Source organism: Coturnix japonica, chromosome 4 (assembly GCF_001577835.2).
Source record: "Coturnix japonica isolate 7356 chromosome 4, Coturnix japonica 2.1, whole genome shotgun sequence".
Classification (NCBI taxonomy): domain Eukaryota; kingdom Metazoa; phylum Chordata; class Aves; order Galliformes; family Phasianidae; genus Coturnix; species Coturnix japonica.
In genome coordinates, this window is record NC_029519.1 from 10,844,708 (window position 1) to 10,869,166 (window position 24,459).

Below are 24,459 nucleotides of genomic sequence, written 5' to 3' on the forward strand. Positions count from 1 at the left end.
ACTAGATACTCCAGTGGGTAGAGTGGTTCAGAGAGGAAGGGTGGCATCACCGCTACCTCCTGAGTGAAACCAGCTGAGACAGGGCTTGAGACATGGTCAGACTCAGAAATGCCCCACGACTGCCTCTGATTTAAGGAAACACCAAGAACTGGGAGCTGCAGGGACACACCTCATCTATTTGGCTCCTTCTCCTGAAATATGAAAGAGAGCATCCACCTATATCTCAGGATCAGCCATCAACTGGAAGGAAAGGCAGAAAGAAAGTCCTCCTTATTGAGTGGAAATCAGTCAAAGCAAAACTTTTACATCTCCTCAGTACTACAAAAGGCTTATGAAAACACAACCTGCAGTGATTTTTTTGTCATACTCACCTTGCTGCATTCTTCCAGTTACTCCTTGTAACATCAAGTGCTTAGGGTTATTACTACAGCATGACTAGATAATCTGGTTTGTCACATTTTGAAGGAATATTAAGAACAACAATGAAACAGCGTATCTCAAAGCTTAGGCCAGATCTTCAACTGCTCTGCAAAAGCCATTCATACTTGCATTGGATTTCTGTCTGTGATGGCTGTGTTGCCAAGGGCCGAACAACCTCTAATGCTCTTGAGCCATCTGAGTGTCCCCAGCTTTTGTGCCAGCTGTAACAATAAGGAATTCATGCATCATCTCTGTGCTGAGGCTCAGAATAAGGCAGAACAGAGATAGCTGGTTGACAGAAGAAACTGTGTGAAAATCTTTTGGGAAAATATCAGCAGCCCGGTTCGGCTATGACCTTGAGCAGACAGTGGTGACACCCTAAGATGGCAGGATGTGCCCACATTTCCATTCTGTGCACTGTGCCATAGGATGAGTTACTATCTGCAGCCCCTGACCAGGCTGACCTTATCTCCTCAAAATTCCCATGAGCCTGCTGACTGCCTGTGGCATCCTTCCACCTGCATCCTTGCAAAGGGTCATGTCACCACCCCAGGTTATCAGATCTTGTGTGGCCTAGGGCCTTCCACAGCCTCTGTCCTCCTTCCTATCTCCCTGCAGGTCTCCAGGCCCTTCTTGCCTGCCAGCAGCTGTGTTCACTTGCAAAATATACCAAGTTCAAATTACTAAAAGAGAGCCTTTAGTGGGAAGCAGAAATGATGGTACAGGAGGAGAAATAAGGAAGGAGAAGACAAAGTAGCTTTGCTTAGACCAGATCCAATGAGCAGCGATGGCCATGACCAATGGCCATCAGGACACAAGCATGATTCCCCTTGTCCCTGATGGGAGCTGAGATGGGTTTCCTATAGACTTCCAGTACCAGTATTAGTGTTACAGTCTCCGCTGCACTTCCAGGCCCTAGCTCTCCAAAGACACAGTGAAGAATTGATCAAGCTAAAGCCCTTTTGTCCACCTCTCCTCACAGATAAATGTCTGGTATGAAGCAAAGTAGCTCTCAGGGGCCTTGTAGTTGAAGGCTGTCTTCATACATCTGATGGTTCTTTGAGCTTTTGTTGGCTGTGGTGCTACAGGTGCTCCTGCATATGGAGGAACCGAGTTCTACCACATCTGTAGGGGAAAGGTAAGAAATAGTGATGTTTTTGTGTGCGCAATGAATGCTAGTCACAGGGCTATGATCTCACTGTCTCCAGGAAAACACCTCATAAAACTGAGAGATAATGTGAAAGAATCAAGGAGTGAAAAACAAACAAACAAAAACAACCAACCAAACGAAAGCAAAACAAGTATAAGGAAGAAGGAAAGTAAGGAGAGTAGGGTTGAGCAGAACCAAAAGCAGATAACACAACTCTTTGTGCATGAGTCAGCTCCAGGTGTGGAGGAACCAAGTCCTGAAACATATTGTCATGGCCATATCCCTCTTGGGATGGTGTTCCATCCATCAGACTTCAGTATCTCTCTTAGAACAGAGACGTGATGCCCTTCACCACCAGTGATATTCCGTGCAATTTGCTTCCGTGATGATATGAGTCAACATTCTGTTTTGCAACAGCATTTTGCACCACGTTTCTTTTAATAGAACAGAAACATTCTTCCCCCTTGTCTAAACCTTCTGCTCCTGTCAGTGCCTCTCCATTTCTTTCCTTCCACTGTCTGAATGCACACAGAAATGTGCTGCTCTTCCCTGGCCAAACTGATGTTCTGTCCTTGAAAACCATCTCGCTAAAGCTTAGCTGACTCCTGAACAAGCGCTAAGGTTAAGAAGTGGATCAGAATGAAGAGACCATCCACAGGAGACATTTAGGGTCAAATGTGACATGGTTGAAGTCCAGTATCCCTAGTTCCCCTTTGGTTGGGATCTAAAGGCCTCATTGCTCATTGCCAGCTTCCAGTTGGAAATGAGCCTTCAGCAATACATAGCATCTCACAATGGAAAACACAGCAAGAGGCATTAAGGCCTATTGCTAATAGACCTAATGAAAGGACCCTGTGTTTAAAGAGCATGAATAAAGGGATTGAAGGCTCGTGTTGTTGATCTAAGGGAGGTGTGTTTGTTCCTCTCTAACCTTGCAAAAATGCTAGCAGGAGTGGTCTAGGCTTGGGGAGTTTGTTTTGAGTCCCTGGGAAGAATTGCGAGCACACAGCTACACAACAGTTGATGTTCACCAAGTTCTTGAACTAAATTTCTGTGAAACAAAGACTTGGTACATGTGTAGAGTCAGTGCTGCTCACCCACTGTGGGTTGCTTACTGATCATACTCCAAGTTCATTTGTCATGGTAACAGCTCAGAGCACACTGGCGAATTTGGTTTAATACTTGAGTAAGGTGGTAGAGTGGACAACCTGATGTGCTAACAGAAGTCATGAAAGATCTCTGGACACCCAACAGCTACTGGACTTAGAGATGTTCATACTGGGAAAACACTTGAATAAAACCCTCCTGAAGGCAGAGAACTTCATCAATTGGAAAATCAGGACTTTTCTTTGGCTTTTCTTGAAGTTATTTCCTGGGCATATCCTCAGTCAGCTTTACTTTTACAGCTCCTATATTACGGTGGTCTCACACATCAAATTGAACATTTCTGACCAAAATCACTGGAGATTATAAACAACAGGTCATTTAACAAAAAGGCTGTGTCATGATGATCATGTAACAGAAATGATGAGATAATAGAAAGGGGATATACCCAAATCTGTTTTGATAAGGAAATATTACTCTATTTAGCAGCACCAGAACAGCAACAAGAAATAAAATGTGTTTCCTTGTTTGCTGAAGAGAAAGTCACACTCATTCCTGGAACAGATCGGGGAAAGGCGGAAGAAGTCATGCAGTTTATCGTTTTGAATACATCTATATTCCCTTTGTTATCTCTCAGCTGATACTGGAAAATCAGTACAGCACAAACATCTCTTAGCCATATCTTCTCACCATTCAATAGTCACAAGACTGAATCTCAGTGTAAACCCAGGTGGTAATAAATGACCTGTTTTCTATAACCTCATTTGTCTGCTTCCAAATTTAGTAAGCAATAGAAACTCAATGCATAGAACGTTCATTGTCTCTAAATTTATGGCCAACTGTACATAAAGACTGTTCATTGATTAAATAGTGATCTGCTGATAGGTAATCCTTTGATCTTCAAGAATATTTCCTTGTTCTTAAGGAAATAACTCTGAAAAATCATGGTTCTCCTGAAAATAAGCTATCATCTGAAGCCAAGAGGGAAAATTGCACCAGCATATACAAATACATGAAGCATTATTTGTGAAAATATACAGTTTGAGGTCCCTCTATAGCTACTGCTGGCACTTTGGGCATCTTCAAATTATGATTGAGAGGAAAGAATGAAGCTTTCAGTGTGTTTATGCCCTCTGAGATGGAAAGAGGTGTCTGGTTGGCTTGAGGTAAACTCATTTCATAATCCAAACTCAAGCCATAGACTAAGTCTTGTGGATTTCAGGGCTAGGTGATTTCTTTATGGATCTGAAAACAGTCTGAAGTTTACTCTTGCCTTAACTCCCTTGATGAGCTTGTCCCAGAGGAGAGAAATGAAGCCCTGCCCAGGGGACTCCAAGGGGCTGAGTGTTGTTTTGAGGGGAAAGCAACCCAAACAAGGAATTTTTAAAGGGCCTTTCATCTTGGATCTTTACAACACTTTTGCCATCTTTGTCTGCCATCAGTAGAAAGCATGCTCTTATGCTTTCTTATCTTGCTCCTCTTATAGGCTAAATTGTAGATTTGTCTATAGCTCAGAAGTTGCAAAACGGTTCTTATTTTAAAAGCTGATTTTCTCACCATCACAATGTGTCAGGTGCTTTCCTCGAGGGCTGAGACATTCCAGTCGTGATTTACCTTCCAGAGAGCAGCAGTGCAAGGTAAGAGCTGCTCTTGCCACTGGAAAATTGTTTGCATAGAAAGTCTCAGGAGATCACAGGCAAGACTTTGTCTTGGTTTAACAGTTCCTGGGCTGTATATTGCACTAATCACAGCTGGTGGCGAAACACACATCCTTCCCTTGAGCCAAAATGCTATGGTCACTCTCTAAGTCCTGTGCCACCAGTATAGAGGCAGTCTAATGAAGATGTTGTGGAGGGGACAAGAAGAGACTTCCTTCCTTTTTTATTGTTACCGCTATAACAATTTATGACCACCACTGACAACTGTATTTGTTTGGAAGGGTCAAGGAGTTTTTCAAGTATTGAAACAAGAGCAATCCCATGTTGTGAGACTTCATCGCATGCTTGAAGTCAAGCACATAGAATCATAAAGGTTGGAAAAGATACCTAAGATCATTCAGTCCAACCATTCAAATAGTCCAGTATGCTGGGCAATGGACCTCAGCTAGCCTGAAAGACTAAGTCCTTCATAGCACTGGGGCTTGCAGAAGATCAACAGCTCTTTGCACTACACTAATGGCGAGTTGTAAATAGTGGTTTTCTCTCCCTGTTTTTCTAAAATAGATACACAATTCATTTACCTGCACATTTTAGCTAAACATTCTATGGCAGCATTTGCAGCTGGGATGCACAAGAACTACATGTAACTGTGAAGAAGCAGGGCTTTATTGCACTGGCTTCCTGATGGCTTTGTTGCATGCCACTTTGGGTTGGAGCCAGAGAGAATGATGGCATTTTGCAATATCCCCAGAAATCCCTACCATTTCATCTCAGCCCTCCCTGTCTCCCATGGTTTCCTTGCTTCTCTCCCAGCTGGCCCAGCCTTGCTCTGGCTTTCCCAGCATTTGGGTCCGTGATGCCAAATGCAGCTGAACCATCTGACCTGTGTTGTGAGGTGCTTGAGGGGACAGAGAAGGGAGATTCCTGTTCCAGGATGATCTTGCCCTGGGGAGAAGGTGACACATGGACTGGTCATATAGCTGCTACCCTAGCTGATGGCTCACCAGGACATAATATGTGCTTGTGTGTGGAAGAAGGGTACAGTGTGTGCAGAGGCTTGTTTAGCTGTCTGAGGGTATGTGAAGGGAGGGGAGCATGACTTCATTCCACTTAGAGAAGTTGGCGTTGGCTGGAAAACCAGAGTAGGTGGGGAATGCCCTGCAGTGCCCAGCACAGCCTACAGTGAGTGCCCTCGGCAGAGGGTACTGGTGAGTTTTAGGGTCAGAAGGCTCCAGGTTGCAGTGTGAAGGGCAGTCTCTGTTCAGATCTGAGGAACAGATGCCAAAGGCTTTCAATTGGGACTGTGGGTAGTGAAATAACATCCACCACCTGGAGCCAGAGTCAAAGCTGCTATTTAAGGGGACTTCTGAGCACAGGCTAAATGGCAGGCTGCACCTCGAGGAGAAGCACAGGGACAACAACCCTAGTGCCAAAGCAAGCCAAGCACGCTCAGAACCAGAGTCAGTGTTTGTTTACATGTTCATAATGAGGTGTGGGAGGAATGCAGCCCCAGAAGCCCCACCAGGTTTGGCTGCTCAGGTCTTAGAGAAGCATCTGGTGATCTGGGAGGGAGGGAACTCCTGCTCTGATGTGACCCTAGGGAGAAGCCCACAAGAAGCAGAGCAGGTTACTCCAAAGCCATGGTAAAGGGGAGCTGGAAAGGGGTTTGTCCCTTGGGTAGTAAGAGGTGGTGTTGCATCCATGCCAAGGGAACAATCTGCCTGCCCAGAGTAGGAGGGAGGAGAAAGAACAACTGTAGGGAACTGGCAGAGATCTGCTGCTTGGACACTGCTTCTGGTACAGGGAAAAACATTACAGAAACCCTCCAAATCTGAATTGCACATCTATGTTTTGAAGCCAGCTTTTGAGCCCTAGCTCATTGTTTGTTTGTTTTTTTTTTTGTAAGGGTTGTCTTCCTTAAGAGTGAATTCCCCTCTTCCCCAGTTTCCCCTCAGTCTCCATTTACCATGGACCCACATCAGCTGCTGCTTTCTGCATGGAGTACCCCATGCCCAGCTGGGAAGTGCCCTGGTCCAAGCAGGGAGTGGTTGTGAGGATGCCAGAGCAGGGCAGGGGGTGAATAACTCGCTGTACACCCGCTGTCAGGAGCGTGCCTTCCCTTCCAGTATTTATTCCTTCCCCTAGCACTCAGTGGTGGAGCTTTGCAGTTTTTGGAGGATGGATAGTTTGGTGGAAAGCAAGTGAAACCCAAAGTCTTTTCCTTACATTCCAAAAAGAAGATTTATTTAGTTAAATGTAGCTGTTTAAAATACACAGATCTGAGTGTTGTAGAAGGGAGTATGCAAGCAGGCATGAAGTCCACAGTCCAAGGCACTCAGGAAACACTGGCACTCTGGGAATTCCTGCAGTGCAGCATCAGCTCCTGATCCTTCTGGCACTCTGTGGGCAGATTTCCCAGCGGTTTCAGGCACTTACTGGAGATAAACAATTAATAGCCACAGAACGCTCCCAGGAGAGACACTGGGAGGGAAAGTGCTGCTGCTTCCCAAGGAGGTAAATGCTTGATTAGGGAAGGTATGGCTTTCACAAGGCCGAGTTCTCCAGCGAGGTGTGGGACTCCTTATGTCTTTTTGTAGGAGAAGATGCTGTTCCTTTGCTCGGGGGAGGTTTTCTTTGGTGTCAGACTGCTCTGTTCTTTATTCTTTCAAATATCTGCATCACCTTGCCTGCTGGTATGCAACCTTCTCTCAAGATGGTGATGCCACCTTCCCAGAGCAAGAATGAGACAATTAGGATAAATCCCAAAGGGGGAAAAGAAAGGAAAAGGGATTATGTTCCAACATAAAAAAAAAAACAACACACTGAACCAGTAAAGCCATCTAGATGCTTACTGCCTCCAAATAATAAGCTTTGTCAGAAAGTAAAGACACCCACCAACACAGTGCTGAACTCAGGAGTTCAGTTTTCCACTAAAGAATCCCACCCAAATGATGACCCAGAGCCAGCAAACAAGACTACAGCTTGTGCTTCTATGTTACTGTGGATGAATACCTATTACTCTACCTTAATTCTGGTGGTCTGCAAGGAACATACACCCTTCCTTTCAGAAGCATTCACCCTCTCACTTGAAGCATTTTTGCTCTTCTAAGGCAAAGTTTGAGGCACCTTTGCTTCTCACCACCTCATTCTGCCAATACAAAGGCCCTCCAGTGACATCTTTTGTCAACACATCAACATGTTTGTAAACTTCTGGGCACTCAAGACCTGTTTCTCTTTGAAAGCACCATGCTGCCAGTTTGATACTGTTAAAAGAAATGGGAGCAACCCTGGAATATTCTGCTGGAAAGGTGCTTCTGACACTCACTTTCATCAATCCTTGTGCAGTTGACCACAGTTGATGCTACCACTTCATCAGATTCTCCATCACAGAGAACACCCTCCAACTTATGGCCAAGACGCCTATAGGGAAAAGCAGAATGAAAGCTGAGTGGTATTTCATACCACCTTATGGCTGCCCACTTGTTGGGTGGATGGCAGAGCAGTAGAAATGCAGTGAACAGGGTACTCACGAGATGACCATGTCATGATGTGTGCTGTCAACCTCTCCACTAGGATTAGCAGATGTGATTGCCAAAGGCCCCGTCATGTCAATGAGGTGCACCAGGACAGTCAGGTCAGGCACTCTGATCATTATACTGTCTTGAGTTCCCACTCTGCTGTAGCCCTCTCCAACTCCTTGAAAGACAGACAGAAGAGGTCTACTTCGCAAGGCATTGTAGGAAGACCTAGTCTCCTTACAAATGACTCTGCTCCACATGTCAAATAAAATGGCAAGACTCCTTGCACAGTTTCAGAAAAGCAGCATCTTTGATCAGAAATCCATGAAAGCAGTGGCAAGATTTTGGGACTAAGAGAATAGTAAGAATCAGAAGGGAAAACATCACAACCTCGGTGGCTGGAGATCAGCATAGCTCTTTTCATAGACAATGGATTTACCTACATCCCAGAATCAAATTCCTTCTGATTGTTTCCCACCCTCCCCACCCTTTGCCATACACTTCCACCAGGTCAGCACACGTAACTCCTATTGCTTCCCTGTTTTTTAACATTACCATTGATTCCCAGAAACCAGGTCTAAGTGTGAATCATACTGTTTCTCACAATGTTTTCTCTTGGTCCATAGGTCAGGAAGGAAAAGGGCCCAAGTACATCCTTCTGTTCTGGACTGCTCATCTCTTTTTGATCCTCCACCCATGGCTTGCTCATTCCTAGCTAACAGCAATGAGCTTGCAAGATGTGACCCTCCCAGGCTAATGAGCCTCCCTTTCTTTGAGTCTGATTGAATTAAAAAGACCACCATGCTGGTTCTCATTGTCTATGAGTTATTCCAGCTCTTTAATATCCTATGTTAAATGTCGTACTAAGATGTGTACGAGGAGTTCTCAAAGGTAAAATGAACAGATCTCCCCCTTGACATCTCAAAGAGTCTATTGATTGCTGAAATCATGAAAGGTGTTGTGCTGTTCATCTCACCTAACTTCTTCAGCCACTCTCCTTTCTTGATAATGCAGCCAACACCACCTGGGTAAACATTTTCCATGAACTCCCACAGCAGTGGGCTGATTGGGGGAGCAGCTGCTCGCAGCTGATCCAGGTTTGAAATGAAGATGCAGATGGGCTTCTCTTGAGGCCTGTCCTAGAAAAACAAAAAATAGAAACAAAAAGGTCTGCATTGAGAAGATCTAAGCCCACTGGAGTCCTAGTCTTTAGTTCTTTGACATAAACTTGTTATAAAGTGAGCAATGATACGGAAGGAAAATAAAAGAGCTCACAAAGCAGTGTCATTTCAGTCCTCAGCTGACATCACTTTCAGCAGGGCCAAATGACTAAGGAACTGGGCATGTATTTACATTCTGTTTATATTCTCTCATTGACAAGGAAGGTTAGCATTGGCACCAAAGCAGGACAGAAAAGACTGCCTTTGTTGCTGATGTTCATACTAAGTGCCAGCTGAGATAGTCTGTTATGCTTATTTCTCCAGGCTAGCCAGGAAATTGCCTCATGGAGAACAGAAGGGGCCAGGCTGCAAAAGATGTATTTAAGGTGCAAACTTTGGGTCTTATTCCAGCACTGAATGTCTCCCAAAGTCTGGGCAAGTATAAACCTGGGATTCTGATTCAGCACTTCATAATGCAGAGGACAAATACAGGTTTGGACCCACTTAGGACACATGTCCAGGCTGTTCCAGTTTGGATTTTTGTTTTGCCCCCTTCAACGAAGCAGAAAGTTGCTAATTCCCAGTGCTACACACCCAGATCAGTGAATGATCTTCCCACCAGTGGCTCAGCTTAAAAAAAAATGGTCCATGGCCTTTTGTGAAACTCCTGCTAGACTCTACCTGCTCAGTTCCCAGCCAGAACAACTTGAAAGGAGGAGTTCCCATTTCTACTTGCGTACATTACTTATCTATGGGATGCCAGCAGGATCCAATTAACAAGACATTAGCTTTGTATCCGCACCTTGATTCTGTAGACTTTCTCAATGGCTTGAGGGTGTCTGCAGGAGGCTGCCAAAGCATACACCGTGTCTGTTGGGACCCCGCACACTGCCCCTGTGTTCAGCAAGTCAGCGATGGTCCTCAGGCCACTGGTACAGTGGGACTTGGGGCAGATGCAGGGTGGGGAATCTTCAGTGTTCTTCTTAGAGCTCTGAGCCTGGCAGTAATCAAAGCCATTAGTGTGGGAATAAGCCAACATATGAAATAGAGGGGATGATCTGTTCCTGTTTGTTGCAGGGGAGTTGGACTAGATGACCCTTAAAGGTCCCTTCCAGCACAAATGATTCTATGATTCTATGATTTGGTCTCCTTGAATGCAGGTATCTCACTGTGCCGTGATCTCTTGGCCATCAAAGGGCAGAGGCAGCACTTTAAGGTGTGCTTCACCTAAAGCAGGTGACATTAAATTTGTAAGTGTCCCTGCCTCTCCTCCAAGTTTCCATACACATTATTCCTAATGGAAAGTACCTTGTTTTTAGCTCAAATCTCCCTACAGCAGTACTGGGACAGGGATTTCATATGACAGTAAATGGATCAAAGAAAGGGAGATAGAAACTTGAACTCCTCTAGGCAAGACTGAATACCTTGGAATATTCTCCTAAACAAGGAAGCTACACTGTTACACAAAACATCTCTTACTGTAAACAGAGAGGGTCCCATCATCATGAGGTCCTTCCCAAACATGCTGTTTGCAAGTGATGCTGTTGCTCCGTAGAAGCAGATGATGCTGAAGATGCATAACATTACAACTGAAAAATCAAACCACAGAGGGTCAAAGGGAGGAAGAGTGCTGGCAAAGGTTTATTTTCTTTTGTGTCTCGTCTTCCCAGAATGGCAAACTTACTTCAGTTTTTCCTGTCATGCTACATTTACAGTCCAGCACATCTGTAAGTCTAAAAATTCAAGGCATTTCCAGGCTGGTCTACCTGACTTTTATTTATTTATTTTTTTTAATTTGCTGGTGGAAAACCTTTTAAAAAAGCATCCTTCTAAAGCACTGAGGATAGTTTCGAATCAGTCTCACTTGCTACAGAGCCAGAATTTGAACAGAACTACATCCATTCACGTCAATGGCGTATTTAGTTCACTCCAAGTCTTGGCTCACCAAACAACTACTAGAAAGTAGAACTGTACAGAACTTCAGGAGTTCATCTTAATCCAACAGTATCAGCCATGCTAGATGTTTATTAGGGAGCCCAAGGAGCTGGAGATGGTATGAAGAAATATTTCCTCCTGCAGTCATGGAGCCAGAGGGCTCGGCATCTGCAACTTGCACATACTCAGTCTTCTAGGGAAAGATGACACAATCTTTTGTTTGCTTGCTTTTTTCCATACTGAACTTAGGCAGAATAATACTCCCCAAAGACAGACCCACTCACTACACCCTCTGGGTGAAGTTTTGAGGACCAAGTTCACCTAGAGCTTACTTTCAAATGGCAAAGGGAGGTTCTCCAATGTGAAGAGCAGAAAACAAATGGTCAGGAGCTCCACTGCCAGGGTCATGAAGAGAAGCACCACGTTAAAAGAGGAAGCTGTGGAAAGAAATATAAACAGGACTGACCCACATCAGAGAAATGCCTGTAAAAATGTGTGTGAAACAGCAGAAGAGTTCATAAATGAACTTAATTGTATCCGATCCGACTTCCCTGTTCACAGAGATATGGATGTGGTTTATTTAGTCCTTGGCTTTCAGGAGATAAACTGCCAAGCCATTCATCTGCCAGTACTCTGTGCTCACATGGAAAACACTTATCGGGCAGCCAAGAAGAAGCTGATTTACAGCAGCTGGGCTGAAGTGTGACTGTGGTTATATGCCAGTGGCCAGTCCGTCTAACGCTTTCACCTCATTTGAACCATTTATTTTCTTTGAAAAGTCCTTCCTTTCCCTTATGACTGTTTCTTCCAAGCCCAGCTCAGCTTCTGTTACTGGCTGTGGGCAAAACATTTCAGTTCTTGCCTAACTGGTGTGACAGAGAGAGCTGAGGCTCCTTTTCTTGTGCATTTCCTCCACAGAGTGTCCACAGATGGGAACAGTGATCTGGCCCCAAACACACCACAACAGTTAATCATCTGTGGTTTTGAGACTTACCTAAAATCATTAAAAAAGCATTGATCACCAAAAAGGCAATAGCACCAGCAGTAAAGCCTTCACTGTTCCCCGCACCAATGTTCAACAGGTGGCCTGAAATAGGACCAGAAAGTTTTGTTGCAAGCAAGCCATTAACAGAATGACAAATTTGCAGTTCAAATGACTACAATTCAAACTCATAGTGATTGCTAAGAAGAATCCCATTGGATTGAAATCTATTGTATCTGTAGTGCAAACTAGTTCAGCTATTAACCAAAGAACCGGTGATGCTTATCAAAAACCCTGATGGTTTCACTTCCAGCTTGTAAGAGACAAGAAGATCTGTCTGCAAAGATTAAAAGCTTCCTGCCTCTTAGGCAATAGCTTTAAGATTTCCCAGAGTACTCATTTCAGTAGGACCTAGCAGGGAGGCCATATGAAATGCTTCTGAACATGATGCTGAATAAGGCTTCTTAAAGCCCAAACTGAATTCTCCTAAAAGCATCTCTTAGTTTTGGGACAGCAAAATAGAAAACTTGACACTTTGTTACCTGCAAACCGAAGCCAGGTCCACGCTCCCCAAAAGGCAGAATAGCAGAATGGGAGAACACAACCAAACCTTCTGCCTCCTTGAACTTGGATCCTGCAGACATACAGCTGCACTATGGCTCCTGGGATGAGCACAGAGGGTATGGAGAGTTGTTGCCTGCTGGGATCACTGAGAGTACCCTGGATGGCAGAGACTGCTGCCAGGCCATTGCAGATGTAGAACAAGGCATCTGGCACTTCAGCTTTTGTGCCACTTGGGAGGTTCTTGGACCTAGTGAAGCACATTTTGGCAGCCATCAGCGTGGTTTGAAGAGCTGAACTGGACAAAGCTTGTTTGCCAACTGGAATCAAAGCCTTCTCCCCGATGGAATTGATAAGGCTGGCAAAAGTGGCATACATTGAGAGAGCGGTGCAGAGGCTACAGGCAGCTCCAAGGAACGGGTAAGCACCCGACACTGGGATCTGATGGATGAAGGCAGACGTGAGGATGATGAAAGAAGCATTTTGCAACATCTCCAGGGTGTCTTTGTGGGTTGATATCAGGAACAGCATGCAGGCAACAACCAAGAAGAACCACCCTCCAAACATTCCCAGCCTGCTCTCCTGAGCTTTTCCTGGCTCAAGGAAGGTGGTAAGTACAAATTCTTCCCAAGACATGACCAGCCAGAATAGGCTGTGGGCACCAAACTTGGTAGTGTAGTAGACATCACCTCTGAGATAGCTGTAGAAGCTGGAGAGAAGTTGGCAGCTGGAGATTATGGATATCCACGCTGCTCCAACACAGAAGGTCTTCATGTACCCAAAGAAGTAAAAAGCAAATATAAACGGAGAGACAGTGTCACAGATGTTGCCTAGGGCCATTGGCTCAGCATACTTTGTATTCTTTTTCTTCTCTTCCCCGATGGCCTTGGAAGAGCTCTTCTGTGCTGACCCCAGTAGCAAGACATTGAAGAGCGGATGCCCAAAGCCTGGAAGGATGTACCGCTGTGTGATGCCCTTCAACAGAAGGGCCATGGCACCATACAACCCACACAGGACAATAACAAGCTCGATGACACCTGACACTATCAGGGCCCACTGGCCAAACAGTGCAACGGCTTCAAACACCAGGGCAAGAGCAATGGCCCCGAATATGAAAGGCATGATGTAGTTCACTGTGGCTGAGCAGAAGGAAAGAATAAAGGAAATGGAGATGTAGGCCACAAGCCCTGCCACGGCACTTTGGCTGGTAGAGAGGTGAGTCATGGTGGTGGACAGGAGTTGACTGGTGTTCCCTGAGGACAGTGTTATGTTCTGCAAAGGGGGATAAGCAGCTGAAATGATGCGTGTGGCTCCATAGCTACTCCATAGAGCAGAGAAGGTGAGAAAGGCTGCGCCTCCGAGGTGGTCATACTTCCGGAAGGCAAGAAATCCTGCCAGGAGCTGGACAAAACCTCCAATCAGGATGAGGTGGACACCTGAGAAACACAGCAAGACATCAGGAGGGAAGCAAGGCACAGGATGACCAAACACTTAGGGACATCCCACCACAGATCCCATAAGTGATGTTTGTGTCAAGTCCTCTGGTCCCCCAGTGTTTGGGCAAGGTTCCCGGTAGAGGCGTCCCCAAAGAGCACCGTCACCCACCTGTGAGGACATCCTCTGCTCCCTGCGGCCTCAGGCCTGTGTGCACGGTGGCAAAGTTCTGCAGGCAGAGGAGGAAGGCGCTGACGACGTTTGCCAGGAGCCCCAGCACGGCTGGCTCGCTGTAGAAGACAGCTGCAAAACCCACCGTGCTCACCATGGCCCTTTCAGACAAAACAAGAGTGTCAGTGGTCATCCCCACAATCTCACCATCTCTCCACATGTGTCTGCGTCTAGACCAGAGTTCTTCGGCCTCGGGCGCTCAGCCAGAGTCCCAGAGCCTTGCTCCTGCTCCAAAAGGGAGAAGCTGGTGACAGGCTCAGGTGTTTCCAACGTGCCTCCCTCCTCATCACTTGGGACAAAGGCTCCATTCAAAGTACAACTTTAGGTGCCTACTTTCCAGAGGCCTATCCAGAAAAAACACACACAACCTATTTAGGCGACAAAGATTTCTGGCAAAAACATGTTTAGGTGCCCCAAAGCATTGCAGGTGGTGGTGATGGTTCCAGTCTTCTCTTCTCTGGGCTGCTGGAGATGGAGAGGAATGAATAGCCTAACACAAATGAACAAACATTCAGATTAAACCCACAAAGTATTTTTGAGCCAATCCAGGACATTTCTTATCCACTGTTACAGACAAACAGGCAGGCACTGCACACACATACACAGTCTCCCTTCCAGATGGAATTTTCCAGCTCCATCCCTTTCTTAAAACCCCAGTGACTAAATAGTCTATTTTCAAACCCTTCATACTTCTGCCATTAACTCGTCTGTTTGTAAGCAGCCCCCACATTTCCATTCCTCTGCACTCCTGGGTACCATGAGCTGGAGTTTGCTCTCTGGAGGTTTTTGTTAGGAAACAAGGATGAAAATAAAACAGTAATGTTCTTGCTTTTTCAGTATTTTTAGAATTATTTTGTGACCTAAATGAGCTGGAAAGGGAGAAGGTGATGTATTCCATTCTCAGCCATTCCAAAAAGCCTTTTGGAAAGAAAAGAAAAGAAAGCAGAGCTCCTGTTGATAGGGGAAGTGGGGAGAAGTGAAGGAGCAGATTCTGTACCACCCAAAGAAGAACAATTGTGTGACTACTAATGAACCTGAATCCCAGTGTCTGCTCTTAAACACACAGTATTCCTGGGCAGGGTGAACAGTCTGTACTGACTCCTAACAGCTCTGAACTGATTTGACAAATTAAACTCTCATGAAATTTGGAGAGGAAACATGTCCCACCTCTGGGGAACAATTAATTCGTTTGATTGTACGCATGCACCGAAGGTTGGGCTTTTCAGTTCAGAAAGCTGCACCATTTCACAGTGCTGCAGCAGGAGCACACTCCTGTAACATCAAACACCAGTATGAATTACTGACCTGAAGGAGGCCCTCAGAAATGATGTATGCTCAGAAACTTCAGATCAACAGCCACCTGTGCACTCCATGAGGTTCTTACATTTTATAAGGCACTTCAATATAAGCAAGCAGCTTGGTTTCAGTGGTTATATTTGGAATAGGGATTCAGTACTAAGTTCCTCCAGATGTTTCGCTCTGAAGCAGCTCAGACAGCAACTTTCTAGGCACCCTGTTTTGAATTGGACTCTGGAGGAGGGTGAGAAGGATTTTATGGAGGAAGATGGGCTGGCTGGGTGGCTGCTTGGCTCAGAGGAGCAATTTCCTATTTGCAGACTCGCTTGGTTTGTGTAATTAACCGTGGTAGCAGTTTTACAGCCTGCAATAGCTTGGTTTTGGGAGGGATGGGAAGACACAACCCATAGGGCTGTTTCCCTCTGCTTACAGTGCTCTCCTTCGTAGGACATCTGAGAAGTACCCAAATGGGCTGTATCAGGACATGTAGGTATAAGAGGAAAGGAAACAAGAGGATTTAGATCAGGACATTAAAAGAAGATGATGAAAGAGCTTCCCTTGGGTGAAGGAAAGTTGGGGGGCATGAAGCAGCTGCAGACTGCTTTGCTCACACTGGGGATGCAGACGTGCACTCCCTGCCCCATGATCATTTCAGCAGCTGGGAGGCAAAGTCCATAACCTTCTCCTTTCATTTCAGGCAACATAAGGACACACCAAATTAATCTCAGTGGTAACACCATCAGTAATGGGCTGCACCAAGACTGGAGAAACCAGGAAACAGTGGTGTTTTCTTTTTGAAATATGCCCAAGCCTTGCTTGTGCCTACAATGAAGTCACTCATCAGTACTGTTGCTATCCATAGTGTACAGCTGCTCCCTCCAGCACTTTGTAAGGACCCACTTCTCCCATTCAGCACAGAAAATGGATAGCATAACACCTCTGCTCCATACTTGGTGCAGCAGAGAAAGGAGGGATCAAGTCCTTCCTTGAGATTCGTGCAGTGTAGCTCTTGAGGTGAGGATGGTGTAGGCAATGCAGGGTGGTGTGGAGGCAGAGGAGGACATGGAAAATCCCTTTTTGCTGTCTGAGGGCTCTCTGTACAGGGTAGCAGCCAGCACAGTCACTGCCCAGGAAACCATGAGGATCAGTGGGGCACTGCCAGGCCTTTCCAGTTGTTGGCTTACTGAATGGACACCCAGCCTGGGGTGATCCTCGGGCAGCAAGAGCAAAGCCACAGCAATCATCTCCTCCACCTTCTCTTCTTTTCCCTCTTGACTCAGACATGCTCCAGCCTTAGTTTTACAGTAGCTGGCTCAACCACTGCTCTTCCACCCTTAGTGTGGCCTCTGAGCCGTGCCACATGGCTGTAGCCTCAGAGCACCCTGTCCCTTACAATAGATCCCCATCATGCCCTCCAGAGAAGGCCATTCCAATCTGATTCCCCATCCCACCTTGCCTTTACACCTGTGCTTTGCAGATGTCACTGTGTTCAGCTGCTTCACACTAACTTCTGCTGCCCATGCTTGTTTTCCTTGCCTACCATTAATAGGAATATGCTGGTGTCAGGACATCTCCATGGAAGGCTGGAGCAAGGCTTGGCATGCCATTGGGTGCATATATAAGTACAACATTAAGTTTTCAGACACTTATTCCCCAGTGGCACTTCACAATTGGTTTTACATCCCACCTTATTAATGGTAACCAGCATTTACGTAGCTCTGAGAAAATACTGTCTTTCAAGATAAGCATGTTAAAAGAATGAAATGCAATGCCTTTTGGACAAGCACACAGCAAGATTAACAGTGCACTACAAGGCTACACAGCTGCAATAAATATCACAGCCCTGCCTCTCTTCTGGTGGAAAACAACACAAAGTTGCCTGAGAGACATCACTGTGTTTGCAGTGACCAAGGTCTGGTAAGTATTTAGTAAGAAAACTTAACCTGGTTTTTAACACAAGATGTACCACACCAAACTGATATCCCAGACAGAATATGCAGAAAGTTAAACGCCCCCAAGAAGCACTATTTGATAAAGAACAAAGCTGTGGTATTTACCCATGGTCCAAAGGTTCATTTGGGAATAAAAGTCCCCAATGATGACTCCCCCTGGAAGCCCCAGCCCATATTTCTGATCTGCAGTGAGATCTCAATGAACCGGCAGCACATGGCTGGTAACATTGCACAGCCAGCTGTTTGCAAGGAGGAGAATTAGGATTCAGCCAAATGATAATACAATGAATGTATTATTGGGAAAACAACAACAAAAAAGCATCAAAAAGAAACACCAATGCCACACTTCTCCCTGTGCAGCTTGGATTACCTGGTTTGGTGACACTTCAGCTCAATGGGAGGATGGTCTTGTCCCTCTCATTTCCTGGTAGGTACCAGTTTTATAGTCCTCCTCTGGAGGAGGAGCCTGCAGCCAGTTGCTTCACATATTGGCACCTGTAGCATTTTGGAGACAGGAATTTCCTTGAACTTTGTCAGTTATCGTCCTAAATCTTTTATTATTTCCTGAAACCAAAGGGGTTTCCTTTCTGTTTAGCGCAGAAAAACCACCCCTCCTCATCAATTCCCCCCACCCTCTGAGTCCCCGGAGGCTGATGTCATCTCACTTGAAATTCAGTTGCAGAAAAAAAAAAACACCAACAAAAAAAAAACCCCAACACCAACAAAAAGCAAATTGCCTTTCAGAAGCATATATAAACCCTGACACCAAAGCACCTTTCAGACGAACACCTCTCCCAGCCCTTGAATAGAGCAGCGCAGAGCTGGGCATTAAGCAGTGGGAGCAGCCACCAGAATGGTCTTCTTAACTTTGCAGGTAAATACTATTTTGTGTACAAAACTTATCCATCTCTGATCTTTCCTTTCTCACTTTAAGGAGGTCTTATCACATTCCGAGCAGTTCCCAGAGTGGTCAAAAATTGTCATGGCATTAAATAGGAACCTGCCCCAATATTAACAAATCCAGATGGTTTTCACAGGCACTTTATTCACATTTACTAACCCCTTCCTTCCATGGCTGGTTCTTTTATACATCCCAAATGTGTTCTTCATGGTGTCGTGGTGAGGTTGCTCTATTTGGGATGTGCTGTGTGGTTCTATCTCCTCCTGCCCGCTCGGAGCTGGTCCTGCTCACGGCTGCAAGAGGATCCCATGGCAGGTCTGCTTGTGTGCGTGCCCCTTGCACTGCACTGCTCGGTTTCCCTGGCTGTTCTTGGCACCCCCACCTGGCTGAGCTTTGGAAAATACATTTTTTTTTTCTCCTTTAAACTTGTTAGCTCTGAAAGTGAGCTTTATCCGCTCGTTTGATCTGTGTCTTCCAGTGCCGTGTTAGAGGCACAACCATTAAAGGCAGTTCAGGCAGCTTGGGTGACAAATGATCTTTCTCTGTCTTTACTCTAGAAATCCCAGAAATTCCTGGCAAGCTCCCGGCAAGTGCATAAAACTGCTGCTCACGGTTTGTATCTGTCTGCTGAACCCTGTCCTTTTATAAAGAGCATATCGACATAATTGTGTACTTACTAAGTATACTATAAGCTAATCCTCCCATATTCTTGGAAGATAATGCATGCTGGGGGAGGGGGGTCTTGTTACAGTGATTATTGCCCTGAGCAGAACAAATGATAAAAATGTTGATTACAAGCTTTGTGCCTAAATAGAGGCTTTAACTGGCTGAGAACCAGACTTTCCAAATTCTTCCACTTTGGCCATAAATTGAAGATATTTGAATTGTAGTTGTCATTGCATAGATTCCTAACTCCTGTGTTTGCTCTTACATCTTTCTCACATCTGACCTTGCTCTTAGCATTACTTTAAGGGATTGTCTGATTACTTTCTGTGTCTCACAGCTGTATACAGCTTCCCTCTTCAGACAAATCAAGCATGGCTGGGCAGCGCAGCCCCTTGGTCTGTTATAAATGTTGTTTATTAACTTCCATTTGAATAAGTTCTTAATGAAATAAATGCAATTTGTGGCACTTCAAACGCTTGAGACAGCAGAAATAATAACCTATGCAAATCCATTTGCTCTCAGAAAGATTTATTAGAACAGAATCTTATTTTTTAATTCAGTTCTGCAGTAGAGCTGTCACAGCAGGGTGAAAACGCTGCTGTCATTAGGTGTCTTTTATTGACGGGTTAAAAATATCATTACCACAGTGACAAAGAGTAATTGATTACAGTAAAACAGCAAACAACATTTCATGGGTGCAGCACAATTCAGGCAGATTTTCCTTCAGCCTCTCCCATCCAATTGGAGTTCACAGTTTCCCCCACCTTGAGGGCATTGGTGCTCCCATTTGCAGTGTGAGATGCCCACAGGGAGGGCACCAATTTGGTCTGCAGAAGGGTTTGCAAACTGCTGAGTGGTACAGATTCCTATAGTGATCCATTCTGCAGAGCTGCTGCGAGGGGTGAATTTCTTTCCGTGAGTCACAGCAATGATGACATTCTCAGCTGTGTTTACAAGTGGATTTCAGACTCCCCGGCTCTTGGTGAGTCCAAACACCATTGCAAGCAAACTGTGAGTCAGTAGGCATGACATTTAAGAATGAATGCACCCTAGTGAAATTAGGGAATGGTCATTTTGTCTAATTGGGAAAAATTCTGTTTAAAAAATATAGTGTCATGTGTACTTGTTGATTTTTGATGATGTTTCCTCTAAGCTGTTGAAAGAAAGGGGTTTTATTTTCTTGCTTCACTCATCTTGACTTTTTCATGTATTGGTTTCATTTGTCTTTTATTTGTACACATGCATCTACCCTACCAGCACACAAATATATAAAGACATATATGGAGTTGAAATCTTGCAAATACTAGCTATACTGAATTGTATAGTTTTCCTACTCTCAAGTGAGCTCTCATAATGATATTATAAATTGCAGTGGATCACAATAACTGTAGTTCTATAAATTCATCAAAACAAAGCAATTTGTCACTGAAATAAAAATGGTTCCAAATTGGATATTTTCCAATGAAACACCTTTAATGATCTGGAAATGGTGACTTCCAGGTACAAAGGTGCTAATAGTCGGTGCTATCTGCCCAGATCTAACTTATAGGTCATAAATACAGACGCTGACTTTTCCCTGGGAAGTTCAATGTGTTCCTTCCTACCAGAAAAGGTATTTTCAGAGATGGAGAGAAACTTCCCTTTGAATACCAATCTCATGTGATCTGCTGGTTTAATACCCTTCTCAAACACAGGCTATAAATCCTCTGATATACTGAGCTGAATAACGAAAGGATGTACAAAGGTATTTTTCTCTGTAAGTCCATAGGGCTTAGGAACTTTGCTGGCTGAGTCCAGATTCCTCACTACCTCATAGGACCAAGTTTATTAAAAACATCCTGCATTCTCCACCTGTCTTTCCTCTCAGTTAATTTCAGTGAGACCAGAAGGTGAAGAGCTGTCATCCCATGACCCATAGACTTTTAACCCCCTCCTCTCTATTTGGTGCTACAGTGGTGGCCAGGAGTGCTCCAGAGGAGACTGTGACCAGCAGCTTTGCTTCCTTCATCCATGCAGTCCGACCTGAGCACCTGTCCAAGATCGTCCGCCACAGAAGCAAGAGGATGATCCTTGACAGCATTGGTGTTGGCCTTGTGGGCAGCACAACCCATGTATTTGATATTGCTCTGAAGTATTGCCTGGTAGGAGCAGCCTCATTTTGCTGTGTGTTTTTGTGGTCCCCACTTTGATCCCATCAGCACAACCATGATCTTATGTCATGGATACTGTAGGACTTTGCCTTGCAGGAGTGCATCATACAATCCCTTCTTCACTCAAGATTCTAATCTAAATCTCCTTTTCACAGGATCTGTACTCTTCAGTTGCCGTGAGCAATGTCTATGGCAAGCCTGGTGTGAAGCTATCCCCAACTCTGGCTGCTTTCACTAATGGTGTTGCGGTAAGACAGGCTTTTCCAGGAGAAACTCTGCTTTGCAGTGCCTTCAAAACACTAATTAGTATTACAGAAAGATGTCTAGGTGCTTTGGAGGGACAGTGGAGGCCGAGAAGTCATGGTTTGCTCTGTAGTCTTGCAAACTGCTTTTAGAGGGGAATAACCAGCAACCATAGGGATCTCTGTATGATAGGCGCAAGTTGCTGTAGCCTCAGTGAAATTAGCAAGGATTCCCTCAGCTCTCACCCACCCCACCATCATGTTCTTATCTACTTTGCCCAACAGACTCACTCCATGGATTTTGATGATACCTGGCACCCTGCTACCCACCCATCAGGGGCTGTTCTGCCAGCTCTGCTGGCAGCTTCTCAGATGCTACCTCTGAACTCCAAACCCAATGGCCTGGATTTCCTGCTGGCATTTAATGTAGGCTTGGAAGTACAAGGAAGGCTCATGCATTTCTCCACTGAGGCTCACAATATCCCCAAAAGGTAAATCTTTTTATTCACCCAGTAGACTGGTGTGAGTAGTAAGAGCTAGAGCATGGTGTAGTATTTTCAGGAACAAAACCAAGCATAAGAATGCGACTTATCACCCTGTGGTAGCTCACATAGCTTTACAGGCTCAGTGCCACTATACCAAGCCCCCTGGGAAAATGTCCAGGTCTCAAACAATAGCAGAGGTCAACCATATTTCCCTGAAGTCTCAACATGGCCACAAAGAGTGAGCATGGGAAGAGGCTTGGTGAGTCTGTTCATGGGCTTGCTCAGGGTTTTAAAATGCCACTTCAAGACCCTCTGAACTCAAGATGAGGATAAAATTATGCTGAGAGACAGAGCCCAGTTCTGCCAGGGCTGATGAAGTACCATTTATCTCATTTTCATTTGGTGGCCTTCAATGATCTTTCCCCCAAAATAACCATGAAGATGACTGAGATTAGTGAAGTTTCAAGCAGAAGCTTAGTCTGCATATGGCTAAATATTGAATCAGGTGAACCCCATATGCCACAGATCCATGAGAGATTTCCACTGGCTGATTTTCATTGACACTTCCATGCTCATACCTGCAATTTCCCCTTTAGGTTCCACCCTCCTTCAGTAGTCGGCACTATGGGCAGTGCTGCAGCTACTGCAAAGCTGCTGTCTCTAAGCTTGACCCAGTGCACCCATGCCTTAGGCATTGCTGCCTCACTCGCAGGAGCGCCTATGGCAAATGCTGCCACACAAGCCAAGCCATTGCATATTGGGAATGCCACCCGCCTGGGCTTTGAAGCAGCACTGCTGGCTGCCCGAGGAATGGAAGCTAACCCTTTTATTCTGGATGATATCTCTGGTTGCTCTGGATTCAGTGCTTTTTACAGCATCTATCAACCCAGACCACTGTCCACACCAAGTGATCATCATGAGTTCCTCTTGGAGAAGCAAGATATTGCTTTCAAGCGATTCCCAGCCCACCTGGGGATGCACTGGGTAGTGGATGCTGCCTTGTCCGTTCGGAACCTCTTCATCAATTATGCGGGGTCCTTCTCTCCCTCTTTGATCCGTACCATTGTGCTGAAGATCCCAGTGTCAAAGTACATCAATAGGCCTTTCCCCAACTCAGAACACGAGGCCAGACACTCCTTCCAGTTCAATGCCTGTACAGCCCTTCTGGATGGAGAAGTGGGCCTCAGCTCCTTCACAGAGAGCAGCATCCATCGGCAGGAGCTGAGGGAACTGCTCCACAAAGTGGTAGTGGAGCACCCTGAAGATAATGCGGCTAACTTTGACAAAATGTATGGAGAGGTGGCAGTGCTCCTGAAGAGTGGGGATGTCCTGACAGGCAAATGTGACACTTTCTATGGGCACTGGAGGAAACCTCTCAGCAGGGAATCACTCCTGAAGAAGTTTCGATCCAATGCCTCTCACGTGCTTCCAGATGAAAAGGTAGAAACCATCATCACTATGGTGGACAATCTGGAGAACCTGTCAGATAGCTCCCATCTGGCCTGTAGCCTGTGAAGGAATGTGTTTTTGATGAGGGATTTATCTCAGAGAAACTGATTCCTTTCTTTGGTGCTTTACTATTCTTTTCCAGTGATAGGAAAGTTGTTATCCCTTGAAGTCAAAGTAAATGCGTTAGTATCAAAGAAGTCCTTGAGGCAAAAGGTGTATCTGTGTAATTTGTACACAGATTAAATTTGACTCAGTTGTTTCTGAGTAGCTGAAAGCTGACGACAGATGCCAAAAACTCCCATCCAGCAAAACCTTCCAATATGTCCAGTGTTTAGGAAGTTGTTGTCACTCCTCTATGTACAAGGAATGGTTAAATGACTCTTAAAGCCTCTATGTCTTATCTGAATGAAATGCAGACATTGAAATGACATAGGACATAGGAATCCTACATCAGTGCTACATCTACATCCTATACCTCCTGCAAGGTGATCATAGGGCTGTGGCACATCATCCCTCCTGGGTGTGGACAGATCACCCAGGCACTATCAGAGCTAGCTTTCCAGAGGTCATCTTTGTAGTCAGTGAAGAGATGGGCAGCTCTGGATTGTCACTTGGGTGCAAGCATGCTGTGACTCACACTGGGAATTTCCCATTTCTTTCCCCTGACAGGGGAGAAAACATAAAGAGGAAACCCCTAAATCATCTTTCTGGCTGTGGTAAAATCTGTGACTTGTACTCCTGAGTAACCATTCACTGAAAGAATTCTTACACTTAGTTCTTTCTGAGCAGCAAGATGGAGAACTATGCAATTTTTTCTATGCACATCAAACAAATACTGTGACTGCTGATCCAAAGGACTTGTTTCCAGTATGATCATGATGTAGATACAGAACCTGCTGGGAAATTCAGGGTTGTCTTCTGCTGAAAGGACTGAGATGGGACTAGACAGACAAGAAAAGGAATGTGGGCTGGTTCGTTTTTAGCTTGCTAGTAGTGGACTCTACAAAGAACTTCCTAGCCAGAAGAAAATATTTGCTCAAATGATGTAATCCACTCATAATGTAATCCTCTCATACTGTCTAGCATAGTCACTCTGAATCTTTCTAAATAAAGAAATGAATTCTTTTTCTTTTCTTTTTCTGTTTTTTTTTCCCCATAAAAAAAC

The 24,459-nt window shown here is 45.1% G+C and overlaps 2 protein-coding genes across 3 annotated transcripts; one reads left to right on the top strand and one right to left on the bottom strand.

Moving 5' to 3' along the window:
* Positions 1-6,548: 6,548 nt before the first annotated feature.
* LOC107312864 lies at positions 6,549-17,821 on the bottom strand. 2 transcript variants are annotated; one of them, XM_015860674.1, is made up of 11 exons: positions 17,772-17,821; positions 14,094-14,254; positions 12,470-13,924; positions 11,940-12,032; positions 11,278-11,382; positions 10,490-10,599; positions 9,813-10,007; positions 8,827-8,989; positions 7,863-8,028; positions 7,658-7,752; positions 6,549-7,058 (listed from the first exon to the last, which is right to left on the bottom strand). In XM_015860674.1, exons 2-11 carry the CDS (start codon positions 14,248-14,250, stop codon positions 6,973-6,975), a joined length of 2,625 nt encoding a protein of 874 aa, XP_015716160.1. In that variant the 5' UTR covers positions 14,251-14,254; positions 17,772-17,821; the 3' UTR covers positions 6,549-6,972. The 2 variants fall into 2 exon arrangements, with proteins under 2 accessions (XP_015716160.1, XP_015716159.1); XM_015860673.1 differs by lacking the exon at positions 17,772-17,821 and having other exon boundaries at positions 14,094-17,733.
* Positions 17,822-18,124: 303 nt separating this feature from the next.
* On the top strand, positions 18,125-24,423 carry LOC107312866 (cis-aconitate decarboxylase-like). The gene is made up of 6 exons (XM_015860676.2): positions 18,125-18,275; positions 18,860-18,914; positions 20,922-21,109; positions 21,274-21,366; positions 21,646-21,851; positions 22,442-24,423. The coding sequence occupies exons 1-6, from the start codon at positions 18,255-18,257 to the stop codon at positions 23,358-23,360; spliced, it is 1,482 nt and encodes a 493-aa protein (XP_015716162.1). The 5' UTR covers positions 18,125-18,254; the 3' UTR covers positions 23,361-24,423.
* The last annotated feature ends 36 nt before the right edge of the window (positions 24,424-24,459 follow it).

What these genes read in the sequence shown, in the direction of transcription:
- LOC107312866 (XM_015860676.2), top strand. Translation starts at nt 18,255, where the DNA reads ATGGTCTTCTTAACTTTGCAG. An exon ending in TGGTCTTCTTAACTTTGCAG is followed by an intron (nt 18,276 to 18,859) that starts GTAAATACTATT and finishes TCTTTACTCTAG; the next exon opens with AAATCCCAGAAATTCCTGGC. An exon ending in GCTCACAATATCCCCAAAAG is followed by an intron (nt 21,852 to 22,441) that starts GTAAATCTTTTT and finishes TTTCCCCTTTAG; the next exon opens with GTTCCACCCTCCTTCAGTAG.
- LOC107312864 (XM_015860673.1), bottom strand. Translation starts at nt 14,313, where the DNA reads ATGTGGAGAGATGGTGAGATTGTGGGGATGACCACTGACACTCTTGTT. An exon ending in TGCTTTTTTAATGATTTTAG is followed by an intron (nt 11,383 to 11,939) that starts GTAAGTCTCAAA and finishes TTCTTTCCACAG; the next exon opens with CTTCCTCTTTTAACGTGGTG. An exon ending in CTGCACAAGGATTGATGAAA is followed by an intron (nt 7,059 to 7,657) that starts GTGAGTGTCAGA and finishes TGCTCTGGGAAG; the next exon opens with GTGGCATCACCATCTTGAGA.